The following is a 19,838-nucleotide window of genomic DNA, read 5'->3' on the forward strand; positions in this document are numbered from 1 at the left end:
CCAGCCAAGGATCCAATTAACTGGAGGACTCAAGAACAAGATGGAAACACATGTGGAAATTACACTTAACGCTTATGAAATTGACCCAGTTAATAAAAAGAAGATTACCTCTGACAGCTCAGGTTTAAACACTGACGATTTGGACAAAAGTTAATTTGTGCCCCTTTGCACTAGACTTTCAGTAATCAAACCTCTCCTTACAACCTGTGGAAAATGCAACTAACTCAAGCCCTTCATAACAAACCTGAAGGCAGGTGTCCTGTGTATTATTCCTGCTGCTCATATCCTAACGTAGGCATGAGTGGGGTATTTAATTTGTTTGATTATATTCTTAAGTTCATATTTTTCTTGAAGATCCTTGGGAATGAGTGGATTACCAAAATGACCATCAAAAACAGTATCCTACTCGGAATAATTTTTTTCTGCCCTGGGGTCTGAATTGATTGTTTTCCTGTTAACATCTGGAACCATTCTGATTGATGCAGCTTTGTTACAATTAAATAAATTTTATGTAATCACAGAGGTAGCTGTCCTTACAGCTTCAAATAACAGCAGAATGCCTCATCACCAGACTTCAGCAAAGTTTCAGTGGTTACAACTAGATGACACGATTAAACTCATCTTCCCCTCGAGATATTCAATATCAGGGAACCAATATTTGCACGCAGCTTAAGAAATGGCTGATTTTATTTTACCATCATTTCACATCTTAGAGGTTTTGATTCTCGTTGAAGTCATTGAGGAACAAGATTGATCAATGGTTCCTCACTTCATACCAAGATCAGATAGAATACACACAGGAGAATAGAGATGGGGAACAATAAAAAAAATGGTAAGGACATCCCTTTCCTTGTCTGAACCTTGGACTCCCTGTAAAGCATTGTCAGCATTGACTTTTAACGTACTGGAAATCTGAGATTAATTTAAGGTCTCTGCTCTTTGATTGATAAATGTCTGCTTCACCTACATTGGTTACCATCGAGGCCTCTAGAGCAACCATTTTGAATGGGGTTCGTACCCCCTCCCACCTCCACAGGACATTTAAGGGGGAATCACAGACTGAATAATAAAATATATTTTTATGTTTTTTATTTATTCGATAGAAGTACAGAAAAAAATCAAGTAAACTTGACTGCTTCACAGGGAAGGGGCATTTAAACTTTGAGCAGAGTCATTAGGGAAGCCATAGCCAAAAAAACGGCTGAGAATGGCTGTTCTAGAACATCTTTAGCAATTGAATTTTCAGCTGGAATAATTGTCTTTGCCCATTCCCCAGCTTCGACTGCACGGGCCCTTTCTGATAGGTGATGGGGTATGTGCTGAAACCACCAGACACTTAAATTTTAGCTGATTCACTCCTCCCTAGCCTAGGTATGCAGAGGACAAGTTCAGGATGCTCTTGTATCAAGCATCTAAAAAGAAATGTGGAATGAACTTGGAACCTTCTGTCCCTTTAACATTAAATATAGACGATGATAGGATGGGAACGAAATGACGAAGGGAATTTTGGGTTTAAGAGCAGCATATTGTTTGTGCAAAGATTCATTCTTGACATTTAATCTCCACAAAGGCGTGTTTGAGTAAGAATGCTACCACTAGCAATGGCCTAGATTTCTTTTCTGCACAGCACCAGAATTCTTCATCCAGTTTAAATTATAAATTGAGATATTTTTGGAGGTGAAAAGCAGAAAGCAAGGTGCTCTTTAATATTGGAGCTGAAATTATAAAATTAATGAATACTGCAGACTTACATAGGGCTTTAAAAAGCCAACATTGATGTAAAAACAAACAATGCTGGATGCACTCAGCTGCTCAGCAGGTGTGTCTGTGGAAAGATAAAGAGTTAATGTTTCAGGTCAGAGACATTTTGTCAGAACCCTCTCTGACTGGAATATTAACTCCTTGCTCTCCTCAGAATCCTCCACACCTGCTGAGCAATTCCAGCACTTTTAGCTTTTTAGATTCCTAGCATTTGCAGTTTTTCTTAAATTAAATGTTTTAAATTTTATTTATAGCATAGTAAAAGCCGATTCCAGTCATTTAAACTTGTGACACCCAATTACTCCCAAATTAATCTTCAACCCTGTACGCTTTTGAGGGTGGGAGGAAAATGGAGCACGCGAAGGAAACCCACGCAGACAGAGGGAGAACATACAAACTCTTTACTGCATCCGATACAGACTGCGCCAGATTCAAATGGATTGTAACAGTGTCGCACTAACCATGTCATTTTATGGATGGGAAAGGTTTAGAGGGCTGTGGGTCAAATATAGGCAAATGGAACTAGCTCATGTAGACAGCTGGTCAACATTGACAAGTTGTTGTGAAGCACTAACTTCCATGCTGTAAAATTCGATGACTCATGACTTTCTGAAATTGTTCAATGAAAATGGACAATTGCAGTCAGGTTGCAGGTGTGGAGAAGTCTAGGGATTAGAATGGAGTGGATCTTCAGAATTCTATTTATACTTTTTCTGATCAAGCAGTCTTCTGCACCTGTTCTGAATGACCATTGTGCTTTTGTTGCCAATTGAGGAACCAATGCCTGGCCACCTTCTCAAGTGACTGTCCAATATTCCGTACCAGAAATTTTCAAATGTGAATCCTTGCTCTGATTTTCCCCTGCCTTGGATCCTTCTCCTCGTTCAATTCGTAAATGCTCCCTTGATTTGTGTCTGATCAATCACTGGGGGGGGAAATGTTTATGAAAATAGACATTTCCTTGTGAGCTTTGCAGCTGTGATATATTTTCCCTACCTAAATTCAGAGGTGAAACATTCTTGGGGGCTTGCAACAAAAGGTAATGAAGGATTTCTGTGTACATATTTCCGAACCACCACAGACCTTTGTCCCCTGTCAGCCCTGTAAAACCTATCCCAATCTCTGCCATTGTCTGGTACTGGAACCCGACAGGTTTTGAGGGGTGGCTTCTTGTTCCACTTGGATGAAGAGCAAAGAAACTGATGAGTTGGTGGAGCCTCCTGTGATCCTGGGACAAAGATCCTTGTGAGATCCAGGTGTCACTGCCAAAGCAAGTAGCTGATTACCACAATATGGAGCCTTTCGGTGTCCTGAGCCCACAGCCAGAAATCTACTTACACCGAGGAAGTCTGCAGCATTCTCATTCTCTCCTGAACAGTTCCAGAAGCACTCTTGTCAGGAGACAGAGTGGCAAGACATTATCTCCTTGTAAACAGTCAAAGCATCTCTAATGTCAGACATTTCTCATCATTTTATTCATAATCTCAAATTGTAATTACTTGAGGCAATGCAATAGATTAAAAACCATAATGCCACATTAATGTTCAAATTGCACACTTCCTTTGGAATTAATATAGTCGCAGACCATGCATGAATCTTATTTCCATTGTTTATTGTTACTGTAATCCATCTCTCCAACATAACAATTTTAATATCTTTAATAGGACAAGCCATTCTTTCCAATGTTTCTATGCCTGTGGGGGGTGGGGGGGGGAATAGTGAGAGAGAGGGAGGGAGAGAGGGGGAGAGAGAGTGAGAACAGAGCCAAAGCAAGTGAAAAGAAGGGGAAAGCCAGTAGGGAAAGTGAGAGATTGAATGATATAGAGACAAAGGAAGAAAGAAAAGTGGAAAGAGGGGAGGGAGAGGGAGGGGGGAAAGATAGAGAAAGAGATAGAGAGACTAAGGGAAAATGGTCAAGGAGATCAAGAGATAGAAAAGGAAGATGATGACAGAAAAAAAAAGAGACACAGAACAAATGAAGAGAAGAGTGGGAGGAAGTATGGGTTCTCATCTCTGGAGGCCAGGTTCGTTTTCTCTTCAGTTTGTATTGCTGATAATAGTGATCTCAGTACGCGAGGGAAAGAGAGTGATGGAAAATATAATCAGGTGTCTGCCTCTGGGCCAGTGCCATGTTAGATGATCCTTTCATGCCAATGTGTGTGAGAGTATGGTAAGGCCATGCACACTCAGTGACAGAGCCCATGCAGGAACAATAAGCCTCTCAGTTGGATACTGGGTGACATCAGCCTCAGTGGAATTCCACTCCACTCAGTGGCCTCAATACTTTACATCGTTGTCCGGGGAAAACTCAAACTGAAACTAGTTCATTATGGAAAAGAAATTTACCAAAGCAAAGGATGCATTCAGAATTGAACTTCCATTTTCCTTTCTTACAACTCCAGAGTTCATCATCTCAGCATCACTTATATCCAATGGTGCTCTATGCAAGCTGTTTCCCAAGTCCACTTCCCTTTTCTGATTTATACTGTGTTGAATTTAGATTAATATCTGGCCAGAGTGCATACAGAGTGCTTGGAATCACCTGCCATTGTTCAACCTTCCCCAATTTTTCATTCTATTCAAGGATTAGAATAATTATATTGCTAAGCTAGAAAACAAAGATACTATTTGCAGGTGACACAAATTCTGGAGGTGCAGTGAACAGCGAGGAAGGCTTTCGAATGGATCTGGACCAGCTGGAAAAATGGGCAGTAAAATGGCAGATGGAATGTAATGCAGACAAATATGAAGTGTTGCATTTTGGAAAGGCATACACAGTAACTGGTAGGACACTGAGGAATGTGGCAGAACAGAGGGATCAGTGAGATCTGGGAATGCACATAGACAATTCTCTGAAAGTGGCAACATAGGTATCAGAATCAGAATTTATTGTCACGAACATGTCACGAAATTCAAAATTTGTAGAACTGAGGTAGATAGGGTAATAAAGAGAGCTTTTGGCATATTGATCTTCATAAATCAAAAAGAGTATAGGAGTTAGGATGTCTTGGTAAAGTTGTACAAGGCATTGGTAAGGCCAATTTGGAGTATTGTGTGCAGTTGTGGTCACCTAACTACATGAAAGCTATCAATAAAGTTGAAAGAGTACAGAGAAGATTTACTAGGATATCATCAAGACTTGAAAAATGGAGTCATAGGGAAAGGTTAAACAGGTCAGGACTTTATTCCCTGGAGCCCTGAAGAATGAGGGGAGATTTGATAGAAGTATGCAAATTTACGATGAGTATAGATAGAGTAAATGCAGGCAGGCCTTTTTCACTGAGAGTAGGTGAGATACAAACCAGAGGACATAGGCTAAGGGTGAAAGGGGAAAAATTTAAGGGGAACATTATGGGAAACTTATTTACGTAGCCATCTTAAGTGGTGAACATGGTTTCAGTTTTAACATGTAAGAAAAAAAATTGGACAGGTAAATGGATGGGTGGGGCATGGAGGGATATGGCCTGAATTCAGGTTCTGTGGTTCTCTAATGACCTTTCAAGACTCTTTCAGGATGTTTACAATTGCTTCATAGTCAATGGAGTCCAGTAAAACCAACAATTCTACAACTTTAGGATTTTGGTACTGCTGGACGAGCAGGATTTCTGGACTATTAGATGTTATTTACAAAGACCCTTGAGAAATATAAAAATGGAGGCGCAAAAGAGGCCATAGAAGGTCTTTGGTGAGCAGGATTAAGGAAAATAAACAGTGGGAGAGAAATAGGTCAACAAGGGAAGCAAAGAAAATATTCCCGAATCACCATCAAGAATCACAGCCATTCAGAGAGCATGGAGGTTCAACCAGTATCCAATAAATGGAGCAAAGGTACATTTATGTAGAACTTGTGGCATCCTCAGAACTTGGTTAGTGGCTTTACAACTAATGAGTTTGTGCAGACACTTGGTTTATGGGCAAAGGGAGCAGTCAAATGGTACTTAATGTGATCCTACAGTTAGGAGGGGAAAACCGACCCTGCGGATTGGTTTTGGAATCTATCAAAGGGGTAAGCAATAGGTCAGGTGACCAGTCAATGCACGAGCCTCGGTTTTGAGTTTTGTATGCCGCCTTTTAACTGTACTGGAAGATCATCAGTTACAAAAATTGCTTCGTGCAAATGTGCAATACACTACAGTTCAGTTTCTTGTTCAAGTTTACACAGGATGGTCTCGATCTTATCTCTGTGGTGTTGGATGTGATGAGATAGATTCCTCAGAGAAATTAGTTCCAAGGAGAGAACAACTTTGTGTCAGTCTGGCTGGGATTAGCTGTCGTTGGTATAAATTCATACACTTTCTTACAACAATTGTTTTTTTGGCTGGTCTCAATCCCAATCACAATCCCCAATTTATTTTTCTCTTTCACAACCCCATCTACTTCTCCAACCACCCATTTACATTGGGGGCATAGCAGCCAACTCATCTACCAATCAGGTAGAATGCCCACCCAGTCACAGGAGGAATGTCCAAACTCCATATGAGAGAACTGGAGGCAGCATCAAACCCCGGCACTGCTCTGCCATAAGAATGGTTTCAGTGCAGCAGGGCCTTAAAGCAAGACACACCTCAGTGACCACTGCAGACTTGACTATCACAAGGAAGTACAGATGGAATTTCTCAACCCCCATGATACACCACACTTACTCTTTCTTGTGAAGGAAGATAAACATTGCACTATAAATTATAGCTTTCTTAGTACCCACAAACTCCACAAGAGAGCAATGTTGTATTGTGAGGACTGAGATACATTGACACTTCAGAAATCTTGAATAAGGCATGTGTACAGTGCTTGTATACCCCAAAAAGGTCATTAACCATTGCATTTTGCTCAGGTTCCAGTTTGAATAAACTGTAAAAGTCTGACATGTATTTCCATCAAGTGGTTAGAGAAGATAAATATGTACTCAATTGAACACCACTGACTTAACATTACAGTGAGAAAGACACAATCCCTTTTAAATGTTTGACAAGAAGGTATACAATAAAATAAGAAATGACATTTGAATGGAGAGTTACCAGCTCCAGGTAAAACAGAGTCAAGAATTTGCCCTGTAACTTGTACCTTCTGGATAGTTAGGAAATCCTGGCAAATACCATGATTAATCCTTAACCAGTGGGATAGTTCGGAGCTCCAACTATATTCTCCTTAACCTATATTCTACTGAAGAATTAGGAGCTTCAAGCAATTCAATCGCTCACTCTTACCCCACAGAATGAAGAGCTCCATAAAGTTGCACAGTAATTGCAAGGGGCAATTAATGCTTAAGTTAACATTCCCACATCAGTATTTTCATCCAGAAGTTCCGACGTGAAGCAAACAGCACAATCTACTGGAGGAACTCGGCAGGTCGAGCAGCATCAGGGGGAGATAAAGAATGGTTGAGGTTTTGAGCCGAAATCCATGTCAGGGATCCAAGGTGATTCTCGTCCAAGCAGACATTTCCAACAACTGGAGTGTTTGGCCTCCCTGTTCCTTCTTTACCATCACACAATCCTGCAGCAGCCCTGTCTCTTTACCTCGGCTTCCTCTAAAGGTGCCTTCAGTTTTAATATTGGCGGGTCCCCTTTGGAATAAGGGTAGTAGAGCGAGCCCCCATTGGAACTGACCTCCGACGTCCTCGAGCCCACCGGGCAGCTCTTTAGCTGAAGCAGATCATTTTCCGAGGCACTTCCCTGGCCATTGGCCAGCGGGGGGCACTGGGGCACCTGCTTCCTCAGCTTAGCAGCCACTCTCTGTCTCTTCAGCTCAGACAATGTCTGGCAGCTCCGGTCCCTGTTCAGCTGTGGTGAGGGGGCTGCATCTCGCAGAACCTGCCCGTTCAGCCTGTCTGCAGCGGTGGGTGACCTTGGGGAGTCCTTTTGGGAAGGTGACTGCTGAGAAGCTGAAGTCAGGACTTGGATGTTGCTTTGCCCGCCAGTACCTGATGATTTTTCCAAGGTTTCTGTGGCCTCTGTCTCACTCATTTGATTGAAGGAGGAGGAATCCTGCATTGAAAACAGAAGAGGAAATTATTACTTTTCAATACCAACTCAACTAAACATCTATGCAAGCATACAAATATGATGCCTGGATTGGAGAACGTGCCTTATGAGGCAAGGTTAGAAGAACTGGGGCTTTTTTGCTTTGGAGCAAAGAAGAACAAGAGGGAACTTAATGGCAGTTGACAAGATTATGAGAGACTTTCATAGGGTGGACAGCCAGCATCTTTTTCCCAGTGCGACACGAGCAAACACTAGAGGATGTGTACAAGGTGAGGGGAGGTAAGTTTAGGGGAGATGTCAGGGGTAAGTATTTTACACAGAGCATAGTGGGCACTTGGAATGCATGGCCGGGGGTGGTGCTGGAGGCTGGTGCAATAGGGACATTAAAAGTCTGAGTCAGAACGTAGAGGGTTATGGATGTAAGATAGGGAAGGTTTAGTTTCTATTGGTTGGCACAATGTCATGGGTTGAAGGGCCTGTTACATTCTACATTCTATGTCCTAATCCAGTGGTTCTCAACCTTTTTCTTTCCACTCACATACCACTTTAAGTACTCCCTATGCCGTAGGTGCTCTGTGATTAGTAAGGGATTGCTCAGGGTGGTACGTAGGTGGGAATAAAAAGTTTGTAACCCACTGTTTTAATCGTCCCTAATTGACTCGTTATGTGCACCGTTTCATAACTCCAAAGGAAATGGGCCACTGACAATTTTTCTCAAGCAAAATATTTCAGTAACAATTGGGTCTAGAGCAGTGATTCTCAACTTTCCTTTCCCACTCACCTACCACCTTAAACAATCCCTTCCTATTCACAGAGCACTGATGGCATAGAGATTACTTAAAGTGGTATGTGGGTGGAAAGAAGGTTAAGAACCACTGTTCTAAACAAAGGAAAAGTAAGGGGCAACAGACAGGAAAATGACAGTGGAGCTCGGAAAAAAAAAGAAAATTCAAATGTTCTCTAAGGAAGGTTCCAGAAGGTGAACTGCCCTTACACGGTCATTGTGACCTGAGAAGATGATAGAAGCATAGAATAATATAGAGTTGTCAGGGGAGGTGGAAGAGGCTGGTACAATTGCAAAGTTTAGATAGATACGTGGACAGGAAAGGTTTGGAGATACATGGATCATAGTAGGGGCAAATGGCACGAGCTCAGGTAGGCAATTTTGTCAGCATGAACAAGTTGGGCCAAAGGGCCTGCTTCTATGCTGTAAAACATAGGGTCCATACATATCAAGTATGGTTTAAATGTTCTAAGGACCTCTCAATCCACCATCCTTCCAGGGAGGTCCAGATCGCCACCTTCTTCCAGGTACATTTTATTTTCCTCAACTCCCCTCCAACCCTTCTCCCAATTATATTAAATCTCTGCCCTTAGGTTTTTGACCCCACTGCTGATGGAAACGGGCCAATCCTATTTCTTCTATTCAGCCATTCTCAACCCTTTTTTGCCAATGGCTTCTTTAGGACTCCGCTAAAAGTTTAAGGAACCATAGAACACTACGGCACAGAGTTTGCATAAGAGCCTTGTTTGGTAACTTCAGTCCCCAAGAACAAACGAGGCTGGAATAGGTAGCAAACATAGCCAGATCCAACTTCCCATCCATTGAAGACATCTTTGTGAGATGCTGCCTCAAGAAAGCAGCCAATATAATAAAGAACTGCTATCACCCTGGTTAGCACCTCTTCTCACTGCTCAAGATCAGTTTCTTTCATATGGCTATCAGGCTCTTGAACCTTTCCCCCACCCCTCCCCTTACTAGACAAACCATGAAATAGTCCAACCCATCAAAAGGACTGTCTCCACATGCAGCACAGTTGGTGTAGCAGTTAGCGCAACACCTTTACAGCACCAGCGATCGGGAGCAGACCAGGGTTTGGTAAGGAGTTTGTACATCCTCCCTGTGTCTGCGTGGGTTTTCTCTGGGGGCTCAGGCTTCCTCCCACTGTTCAAAACGTACCAGGGATGTAGGTTAAATTGGGTGGCACGGACCAGTGGGCCGAAATGGCCTATTACCGTGCTGTATGTCTAAATTAATTTAAAAAATTTAAAAAATTTGTAACCTCATTTTTTTTCTAGCACAATAACTGTGATATTTATTATTGCTTTATCTTTTGTATTCATTATCTTTTTAATTTAATTTACTATTATAGTTGATTTTAAAAAAAATTCGAAGTACCTGTTCAATCATATCAAGTAAGAATTTGATTAACATTATAACATAACATAACATAATGGATATGACACGGTTAGGATTGTGGTTAACACAACACTATTATGGCACCAGCAACCTGAGTTCAAATCTGGCGTTGTCTATAAGGAGTTTGTACATTCTCCCTGTGGGATTCCTCCAGGTTCTCCAGTTTCCCCCAACTCTCCAAAAATGCACGGGATTGTAGGTTAATTGGTATATTTGGGCGAAACAGGCTCATGGGCTGGTAATCATGCTGTATTTCTAAATTTATAATATAATTCTAATCGGCAACTGAAGGAGAAATTGAGATTGAAACTCGATAAATATGCAGGGAATGGAGGGTGTGTGAAGCGTCCAGATGGAAGAGATTTGGTTTAACTTGTTTCCACAGCATTTTGTATTTTTACTTCAACCACGGTGTCTACAGATTTTCGTGTCTTACTTCTTTTGTTTAACTTAGCAGGGTGATCAGTGCAGATATCATGGCTCCAAGGATCTGTTCCTGCTGTGTTGCGGTGCTCTGTGTTGTAGACTGCTCTTGAAACAGCACTGGTTCAATTTTCTTCAGAGGTGTGTTCACAAGGCACTTCACAAGCTCACAGTGCCTCTGATTTAATGAGCACCAGTACTGTTTGATTTGAAATGGAATTTAGATGAACCAGCAGCTTCAAGGACCTCCGTCTCCACTGAGTAGATGAACAGTTGGCTGGGAGACTCTATGAACATTGAGGTAGCTCATGGTTAAAAGGCCCAAGCCCAATGCGTGCTTTAATCATGAGCTGCCTTGAACTATTTTATGCACCATTTCTAAACAAAATCTACATCATTGCTCACTCCTTATCCCATTGTTTGCTTTACATGATCTATTTGAGTATCCACCATGATTTTTTTTCAGAATGTGGTGGTTATTTCTATTAATGGCAATGCTCTGCACTGCATTATCAAAAATCTCTTGCCATCTAGTGGCAAAACAGAGAACTACAAATATTTTTCTAGCAATTCAAAGCTCAAAGGAATATTGTACACAGGTAGTTTTATCCAAATAGTGCTGCTAGGTAGTTTATCTAAATCAGTGGTTTTCAGACTTTTTCTTTCCACTCACGTACCACCTGAAGTAATCTCTGTGCTATAGGTGCCTGTGAAAAAGTTTGAAGACCACTGTTTTAATTGTACCTATTGACTCGTTATGTGCACAGTTTCAAAACTCCAATGGAAATGGGCCAATGGCAATGGCAATTTAAAACTATATTTATCACATATTATTCTATATTTTATTTTTTTTATCACTTTAACCACATGAAACTATGTAAATGTAAATACATTTAGGCTGTGCAAATAATATTGTAATTTAAAGGTGTAATTTTAATTTTGCTCCTTGTTTATCTCACTATTATCGCCATTACATTCAGTGATAAACAGAAATTACAAGCTGTGAGTAACATTAATACAAAAAGCATTACTTTGGTCTGGTACAGGAGGAGGTCCATGGTGGGTGGGGGGCGGGGGGGGTGGTGGCGATACCATGAGTCACCGCGGGGGGGGGGGGGGTGGCGATACCATGAGTCACCACTCTGGATGACACCAGCCTTAGTGATGCCACTGAGCTAAGAAGATTGGATCTTATGGACAAGCAGGTTCGGAGGACAAATGGACCTCCAACCAGTTTAAATCATTACCGGCACGATGTTCTCCTGATCTTTGGACAAATCTTTATCCTCGCCATCACTGCTTGCACCTTCCTTCTCCATTTCCTTCTGTCCCATCTGCTGCCAAATAATTGCTTCCAGCTCACACTCCTTCCTGTACAAATGGTTCCGGTCACACACGCTTGCTCTCCGTACCACTTTTCTGAAAGGAAACAGGATAGCTGTGTCATTGCCATTGGATCAATCTCAGTTTGGACCCATAACAGGGACTGTGAAATGGATTCACCAGGAGTAACCTGGTTCTTGCATTAACACACAGGCCTCCCGCTGCCTGACTATAATGGTGGTGAGGGAAGGAAGGGGTTGGGGAGGAGCGCCGGTTAACAGGAGGATACAGGTAGGAGAGTGAAAGAGAATCAAGTCGAGAAGTCCTTTTGCAGCTATATTAAATTTTGATACCTGGAGTATTGGGTGAGTTCTAGTTGGCATGTTACAGGAAGGATGTAAAGGATTTAGAGAAAGTGCAGTAGAGGTTCACAATGAGGCAGTGTCATTAAAAGAGGTTGGAAGAACTTGGGTTGGGGGCAGCACAGTTAGCACCATGCTATTGCACAATCAGCGACCTGGATTTGAATCTAGCGCTGTCTGTAAGGAGTTTGTACATTCTCCCCGTGTCTGCGTAGGTTTCCTCCGGGTGCTCCGGTTTCCTTCCACCCTCCAAAAACAACATATTGGTTTGCAGGTTAATTGGAGTATTTGGGCGGCACGGGGGTTCATGACTAAATTTAAATTTAAACTTGAGTTGCTCCTGCTGGGGCATTGGAAACTGAAGGGTGACCTGAGGGGCATTACTGGCTTAGATAGAGTCTTTTTCCCAGGGTGGAACATTACCTGCAAGATGGATAAACAGAGGGGTGTCTGTTCAGGGTGAAGTGCCAACAGTTTGATGAGATGGGATTTGTAATCAAATCAAAAAGTAATTAAGTCCATTAAACTACATTTTCAAAGATCCAAAAAGCCAGGACTTAGAAGCTGGACTATATTTGGATCCAGGAATTATGGAAAACAGACAGGAGTCTAGCTCCAAGGCTAACAGGGCAGATTTTATCTTGGGGGCTGAGAGCATTTTAAAGAGATGCAATATGAACCAAAGAGAGAAAAAAAAGTGAAATGAAAGCAAGATTTAAGCCCCCTTTTTTTTTAGCTCAAGTTTCTGACTCCCTCAGGCCTCTACAGGCATGATCTCCTGAAGGTTACTATGCAGGTCAGTTATCTCCCCAGGAGTAACCATGGATGAGAAGATTCAATGGAAAGGTCTCACGGCACTGACCCTCGGCTTCCAGCACTAGACGTTCTCCTGCTCAGAGATGACTTGTGCTTTCCCTGTGACTTCTGGATGGTATCATGTTTGTGTTTGAGTTGACGGAGCAAAGTTCTGAATTCTTCATCGTCACACAGATCTGCAATGGAAAGTTAACATGATCCAAAGTTCAGATTCATTGTCAGAGTACAGACATGGCATCACATTACAACCCTAAGGTTATTTTCCTGCGGGTGACGCAGAATTGGTAGTGGAAAAATATGTACTCAAGAAGATACGTATACATGTAAACAAAAAAGAATTGTAACTATGCAATAGGGAGAGGAAAAAAACCAAAATAAGAATCCTTAAATGAGTCCCTGATTGAGTTTATTGTTGAGGAGTCTGATGGTGGAGGGGGAGCAACTGTTCCTGAACCTGATGTCAGCAATGAGAACAGAGCAGGTGCTGGGTGGTGTGGATCCTTGATGATTGCTGTTACTCTCTGTCGGTAACATTCCCAGTACATGTTCTTGATGGGGCGGAGAGTTTCGCCTGTGAAGTCCACAACCTTTTGCAGGACTTTCCACTTAGGGGTATTGATGTCCCCATACCAGACCGTGATGCAGCCGGTCAGCACACTTTCCACCACATATCTGTAGAATTTTTCCAGGTTTTCTGATGTCATACCAAACCTCTGCAAACTCCTGAGGAAGTAGAGGCACGACGTGCTTTCTTCACAATGCTGTTGGTGTGTTGGGTCCAGGAAAGAACCTCCGAGATAGTGACTCCCAAGATATTAAATTTGCTCACCCTCTCCACCTCTTATCTCATTGGATTGTACACATCTGGTTTTCCCTTCCTGAAGTCAATAATCAGCTCCTTGGTTTTGGTGACAATGAGTGTGAGGTTGTTGTCAGTGCACCATTCAATAAAGTTTTCAATCTCCCTCCTGTATCCATTTCAGACAGACTGAAATAAACTGTAACAAAACTCATTGAGAATCATTTTTTATTCACGAGATTACAGGTTATTGGCTTAACTACCACTCAGAGACTAGAGCACATAATTCAGGGGACATGGATTAAGGGTAAAAGGGGAAAAGTTTAGGGGGAACATAAAGGGATAAATTTTTCACACAGAGTGGTAGGTGTGTGGAATGGACTTCCAGCTGAAGAAGTGAATGCAGGGTCAATTTTAAGAAGAATTTGGACAGGTGCATGGATGGGAGAGGTATGGAGGGCTAAGGACTGGGTGCAGGTCAGTGGGACTAGGTTGAAAAAAAAAGGATCAACACAGAATAGAAGGGCCAAAGGTCTGTTTCTGTGCAGTAATGTTCCATGGTTCTAATCCAAGTGGACTTGGCAGTTCAGACCTGAGGGACGTCATTTTCTGGAAGAGATATTAGACCAGGACCCCAATCACCTTATGATTACAGAACCACATTTGGAGAAGACCAGGTAAATCACCTCAAGTGTCTCGGACGATTTAGCCCTTAATGTATCCTGGTCATTTGTTTCTGTTGACCTCTTTTGGTTGAAGCACACTTTGGGGATATCTCAGGTTGTGATTTTTGCAAGTTTTGCATTTTTTTTCCCCAGTGATTTATACTCAGATGCGTCATTGTCTTGAGGCATAAAAATAAAGCTTGTATGCCTTGGTGCCACTGCAATTTTATAAAAAGCTTTCAACCACAGGAAACAGAAGCCACTATCTCCCAATCCTGGTTTATTATCGTATTGCTGTTGATATTATTCAACAGCAGTGCAGAGAATTTTACTGCAAAAAGATCCTCTGATAATATTCACAGAAAGACAGGCAAGGAGGCCCTTCTCAGTCAGGCCATTGATATTTTCTGTAGAATATAAATTACAACACAAAGCTAAAATATAAAGGTGACTTAACAGAGGTCTACGGATTATGAAAGGCATAGATAACGTAGACTTCAGCCCCTTTTCCCCAGGTTGAGAGCAGCAAACACCAGAGGACATCTGTACAAAATGAAGGGAGGAAAGTTTAGGGAGATGTCAGGGGTACGCTTTTTTATACAGAGTTGTGGGTTCCTGGAATGCCTTACCAGGCATGGTGGTAGAGGCTGGAACAATCGGGACATTTAAGAGACAGACAGGCACAAGGATGAAAGAAAAATAGACAGTTATGAGGTGGGAAAGGTTTAGTTTTATTTGGTAGGAAAATATGGGTCACCACAACATTGGGAAATGAAGGGCCTGTACAGAGCTGTAATATTCTATTAAAAACACAATGCTGGAGAAACTCAGCAGGTCAAACGATGTACTTTATAGAATACAAAGACATTCTATAAAGATAAAGATATATAACCAACGATTCAGGCTTGAGCCCTTCATCAAGGTATGGACAAAATGTGGGCAGATGCCCAAATGTTCTATGCTCTATGAAAAAAGTTCCTGCGATTGTGGTCATCACTGGCTGTCAGGCTTTGAAGTCCAGATTTTTAGATGGCAGTTTTGAAATTATTAACAGCTGAAATGGTAACTAGTTTCAATGGAAAATGTAAATCCCCTCATTCCATTGTTGATGTTCTTTCTTCTTTGGCTTGGCTTAGCGGACGAAGATTTATGGAGGGGTATGTCCACGTCTGCTGCAGGCTCGTTGGTGACTGACAATTCTGATGTGGGACAGGTAGGCAAGGTTGCAGCGGTTGCAGGGGAAAATTGGTTGGTTGGGGTTGGGTGTTGGGTTTTTCCTCCTTTGTCTTTTGACAGTGAGGTGGGCTCTGTGGTCTTCTTCAAAGGAGGTTGCTGCCCGCCGAACTGTGAGGCGCCAAGATGCACGGTTGGAGGCAATATCAGCCCACTGGCGGTGGTCAATGTGGCAGGCACCAAGAGATTTTTTTAAGCAGTCCTTGTACCTCTGTCTCAGTGCCAGTGGAGAGCTCGCCATAGAACACGATCTTGGGAAGGCGATGGTCCTCCATTCTGGAGACATGACCCACCCAGCACAGTTGGGTCTTCAGCAGCATGGATTCGATGCTTGCGGACTCTGCCAGCTCGAGCACTTCAATGTTGGTGATGAAGTCACTCCAATGAATGTTGAGGATGGAGCGGAGACAGCGCTGATGGAAGCATTCTAGGTGATGCCGGTAGAGGACCTATGATTCGGAGCTGAACAGGACAACGGCTCTGTACACGCTGATCTTTGTGTGTTTTCTCAGGTGGTTGTTTTTCCATACTCTTTTGTGTAGTCTTCCAAAGGTGCTATGTTACTTAGTGATTGAGATCACCACAATCTAAATCCCACCTAATTTTAGTTTCTGCTCTGACCTGCAGGCTAGCGAACTTCTGAAGTTGTGATACTTCCTCTTTTTCCAGTAATTTACACTGAGAAGCATCATCACCTCACACATATATATATATCTGGCCTGCCTTGGTTGCATTGCAATTTTGCAAAAAATTTCAATTTTACAGAGTGAAACACAAAAATCTGCAGACGCTGTGACTGTAGTAAAACCACAGATGTTGGAGGAACTCAGCCGGTCTTGTGGTGTCCACAGGACATAAAGAGCCCTTCTTCAATGAAAAGCAGGCAGGCATCTGAATTAAACAGCTGGGGAGAGAAGAATTTGCAAGGGGAGGAGCACAGATGAACAGGCAAAAAAGTGACACGTGGCCTTGTAAGCGAGTCTGGGTGAGTACGTGGTCGTAGAGCTTGAGGGCGGCAGGGAGTGCAGATGGGGAGCAGTGAGAGAGATTTTCCACAGAACCCCCTTTGAAGAATTACACATGATCCAAAAAGCTGAAGTTGACCATTTATGTGGTTTCTTTTCCTGAACTCCAATTTTTGGCTCAAGTAGCTCAGATAATTGACTCTCCACAGATGTTTGACCACAAATGCAAATATTTTATGATTAACTGTAAAATGTATTGCATTGAAATATATATTATATTTACTTATTCATTGGCTTGTCAATTCCTTCAGGACAATAAGTCTGAAATTAGGTCCTATGGTCTGCTTATAGACTTTTGAAAGATACTGAGGAAAGTCAGGGTCTATTAAATAGCTGAAGTAGATACTATATTAAACCAACATATTTGTATCCTGGACGTCTGACAAGAGAGTGTTTTCAAAAGCAGAATCAGTGGAACGCTGTGAGAAGCTAATTATATCTGTGAAATAGCTCTAAAAGAGATAAATACAGATCGACAAAAGTAATTTTTTCAATAGATTTTCAGTGGCAGTTCCATTAACGTTGCACCAAGCACCCAGTAGAGAGGCAGAAGCTAAACTAAATGGACCACGATCCTTTTTTTTGGCAGCTCCAATGGGAACAAGAAAGTTCAAGACACAGCCCTAGCCTGTCAAGCGGTGCTAACCGACATTTGTGACGAACCGATTGGTGTTTCTTTCAGGTAGGTCCTGGCATTGAGACTTGCGCCGTGAGCTGTCAGTAATTCTGCAATTTGAATCTGTGAAGAAAAAGAAACAAAGTGATTGTGTTTTGTCAGTGTGACAACAAGGAAAGTCGCAAATGTTCCTTTGCCCGTCCAAACTCTTCAATGCAAAAATGCCCAATAAACTCTCCAGATTCCCATCCTCACCACATTTTGTCTCTCTTGCAAACGGTTATTTATCTCAGCCACTTCAAACATTGTGTACTGTGATGACCTCAGCTTGGTCTAGAGCAGTCATTCTCAACCATTTTTGGCTATGTCCCACTAGAACCATAGAACTTTATGGCACAGAAAACGGGTCCTTCAGCCCTTCTGGTCTATGCCAAACTATTATTTTGCCAAGTCCCACCAACCTGCACCCAGTCCCTAGACCTCCATACCCCTCCCATTCATGTCAAAATTTTCTTAAATGTTAAAATTGAGCTCACATTCACCACCTCAGCTGGTAGCTTGTTCCACACTCCTACCACTCTCTATGAGAAGAAGTTCCCCCTAACCTTAACCTTTCACACTTAACCCATATCCTATGTCTTGTATCTCACCTACCCTCAGTGGAAAACAACCTTGTTGCATTTACTCTGCCTATATCTCTCCTAATTTTATAAACCTCTATCAAATCTCTCCTCATTCTTCTATGATCCAGGGAATAAAGATCTAACCAGTTTAATCTTTCCCTGTGCCTCAGTTCCTGAAGTCCCAGCAACATCCTAATAAATCTTCTCTGCATTCTTTCAGTCTTAATCTGCTGAAAGTTTATGGGCCCCCTTCCCTCTAAAGCAGTCCAGTTGCCTTCTTCAGTTAATCTCTCCTCCCAACTGCATAAATAACATAAAAACTATGATTTCCGTCCACGGCTCCCCTTAATTATGCTGTGGCCCCTGTTGAGAATGGCTGGTTGATAGTATCCTTGTTCAAATTACAAGATTGTGAATTCAAACATACTCCAGAAACTTGACCACAAATAGCTGGGCTAACACCCCTGTGCAGTTCTGAGGCTGTAGCGACTACTATCAATAAAAAAAAAGCCACTTGGAGGCTAACTAGACTCTTTACTGTGACTCATTAGAATAAGTTAATATTGAAGTCCAGATGTGTTTTAAAAATGTTTGTTAGTGAACCCAACAAGACTCATAACATGGTAACATCTATCTTATGTGGTAACATCCTTGCAAACTTGATAACGGTAACCATCTTGCTAACATGACTAATGATATAGTTCCTGATAATATTGTAACGTCCTTGCTAATGGTCAACAGAAAATATCAGACCCCTACTTACCCACCATCTCTATCCCACCATACCTGTCCATGCAGGCTAATGACTCTCCAAGGCTACGAAATCCCAGTGCATGCACCAACCACCCAAGTGAATAGCGCGTGCGCACCAGCAGGAACAGAATGTGCGCAGCCTCTGGACCCCAGGATGCCATTGACACCCGCAACTAGTGTCAACAACAATAAACTAAACAATCAGGTGAATTCTGACTCCTCAATACTGGCCCCTAATTATTATTTCAAATAATAACTACACAATTATAAAATAACAATCAAACATAATATATTCCAATATCACGTAGCTCTTCTTTCTTCATTCTTCATAAGGCCAGAGGTTACTAGTACATAATCTTGAAAAAGAGTGATCTTCACCACCATTTTGTGACACACCTTCAGCCATTTCCAATGTCTTCTGCAGTGGTTTTAATAATGTCACAGTGTGATAGTACAGATCTATCACCAACGTACATAGTGTATATAGTTACTGTATCTAGACTGTGCTTACAGCGATTGGCTGAGAGCTAAGCCACACCTATCGTCTGGGCCTTAAAGGGTTGTGTCCCTAGCCAGGTCGGATCATTCCGGACTGGTCGGCCACCTGTGAAGAGCTCCTGTCTTTTGCTAATAAAAGCCTTGGTTTGGATCAACAAGTCTTTGGTTCTTTCGACGAGCTCTACACACAGCAATGATGCTGGCAGTGGCAGTGGCCACTTTACGTATCTCCATCCAACTGTCTGCTGAACTCAAGCACCAAGCATGCAGAACACAAGCCCAAATTCAACAGTCCTCAATGGACATGCGACAGCACATCCAAACTGTGTTCGAACTAAATAAATATGCAGAAGGAATCCACAGATGTCATTTGATGGCTGTGATGTGCTGCTGTCAACCAGCGAGTTTCCACCACGGCAGCATGATCACTGGGATTCTCAGCAAATGACTCTGCCTGCGAGTACACAGGATGTCTTGCTCTAGGATTAGAAGCCCTGGATCCCTCTGTGGTCGATGCTCAGACTGATGGAGGCGGATTGCTGTCAGCGGCCTGCACTTGGCATTTCCAATATGGCCACCATATTGCTTTCAGTATCGCTCCAAACCAATAATGTCCATTCAATCAAATTCAATCGTAAATGCAGCTATTTTCTGTTGACTAAAATTGCTACATATTTTCTGTTGACAAAAATGTAGTGACTATGATCCATAACAAAAAGCCACTCAGAGGCTAAGTAAAGCACTTTACTGTGACACGTTA

General features: G+C 42.2%; 1 protein-coding gene across 4 annotated transcripts in view; it reads right to left on the reverse strand.

Annotated features, from left to right (window-relative positions):
• Positions 1-3,352: 3,352 nt before the first annotated feature.
• Positions 3,353-19,838, reverse strand: part of LOC138735794 (protein phosphatase 1 regulatory inhibitor subunit 16B-like) — a 139,100-nt gene continuing 122,614 nt past the window's right edge. For all 4 annotated transcript variants that reach the window (XM_069884223.1, XM_069884224.1, XM_069884225.1 and 1 more), the window contains 4 exons: positions 17,252-17,327; positions 12,913-13,042; positions 11,613-11,784; positions 3,353-7,745 (listed from right to left, as the gene is read on the reverse strand). In XM_069884223.1, coding sequence (XP_069740324.1) covers positions 7,245-7,745; positions 11,613-11,784; positions 12,913-13,042; positions 17,252-17,327 — 879 coding nt within the window. In that variant the 3' untranslated portion in view covers positions 3,353-7,244. The remainder of the gene's footprint in view (positions 7,746-11,612; positions 11,785-12,912; positions 13,043-17,251; positions 17,328-19,838) is intronic.

The sequence above is a fragment of the Narcine bancroftii genome, chromosome 6 (assembly GCF_036971445.1).
Source record: "Narcine bancroftii isolate sNarBan1 chromosome 6, sNarBan1.hap1, whole genome shotgun sequence".
In the NCBI taxonomy this organism is placed as follows: domain Eukaryota; kingdom Metazoa; phylum Chordata; class Chondrichthyes; order Torpediniformes; family Narcinidae; genus Narcine; species Narcine bancroftii.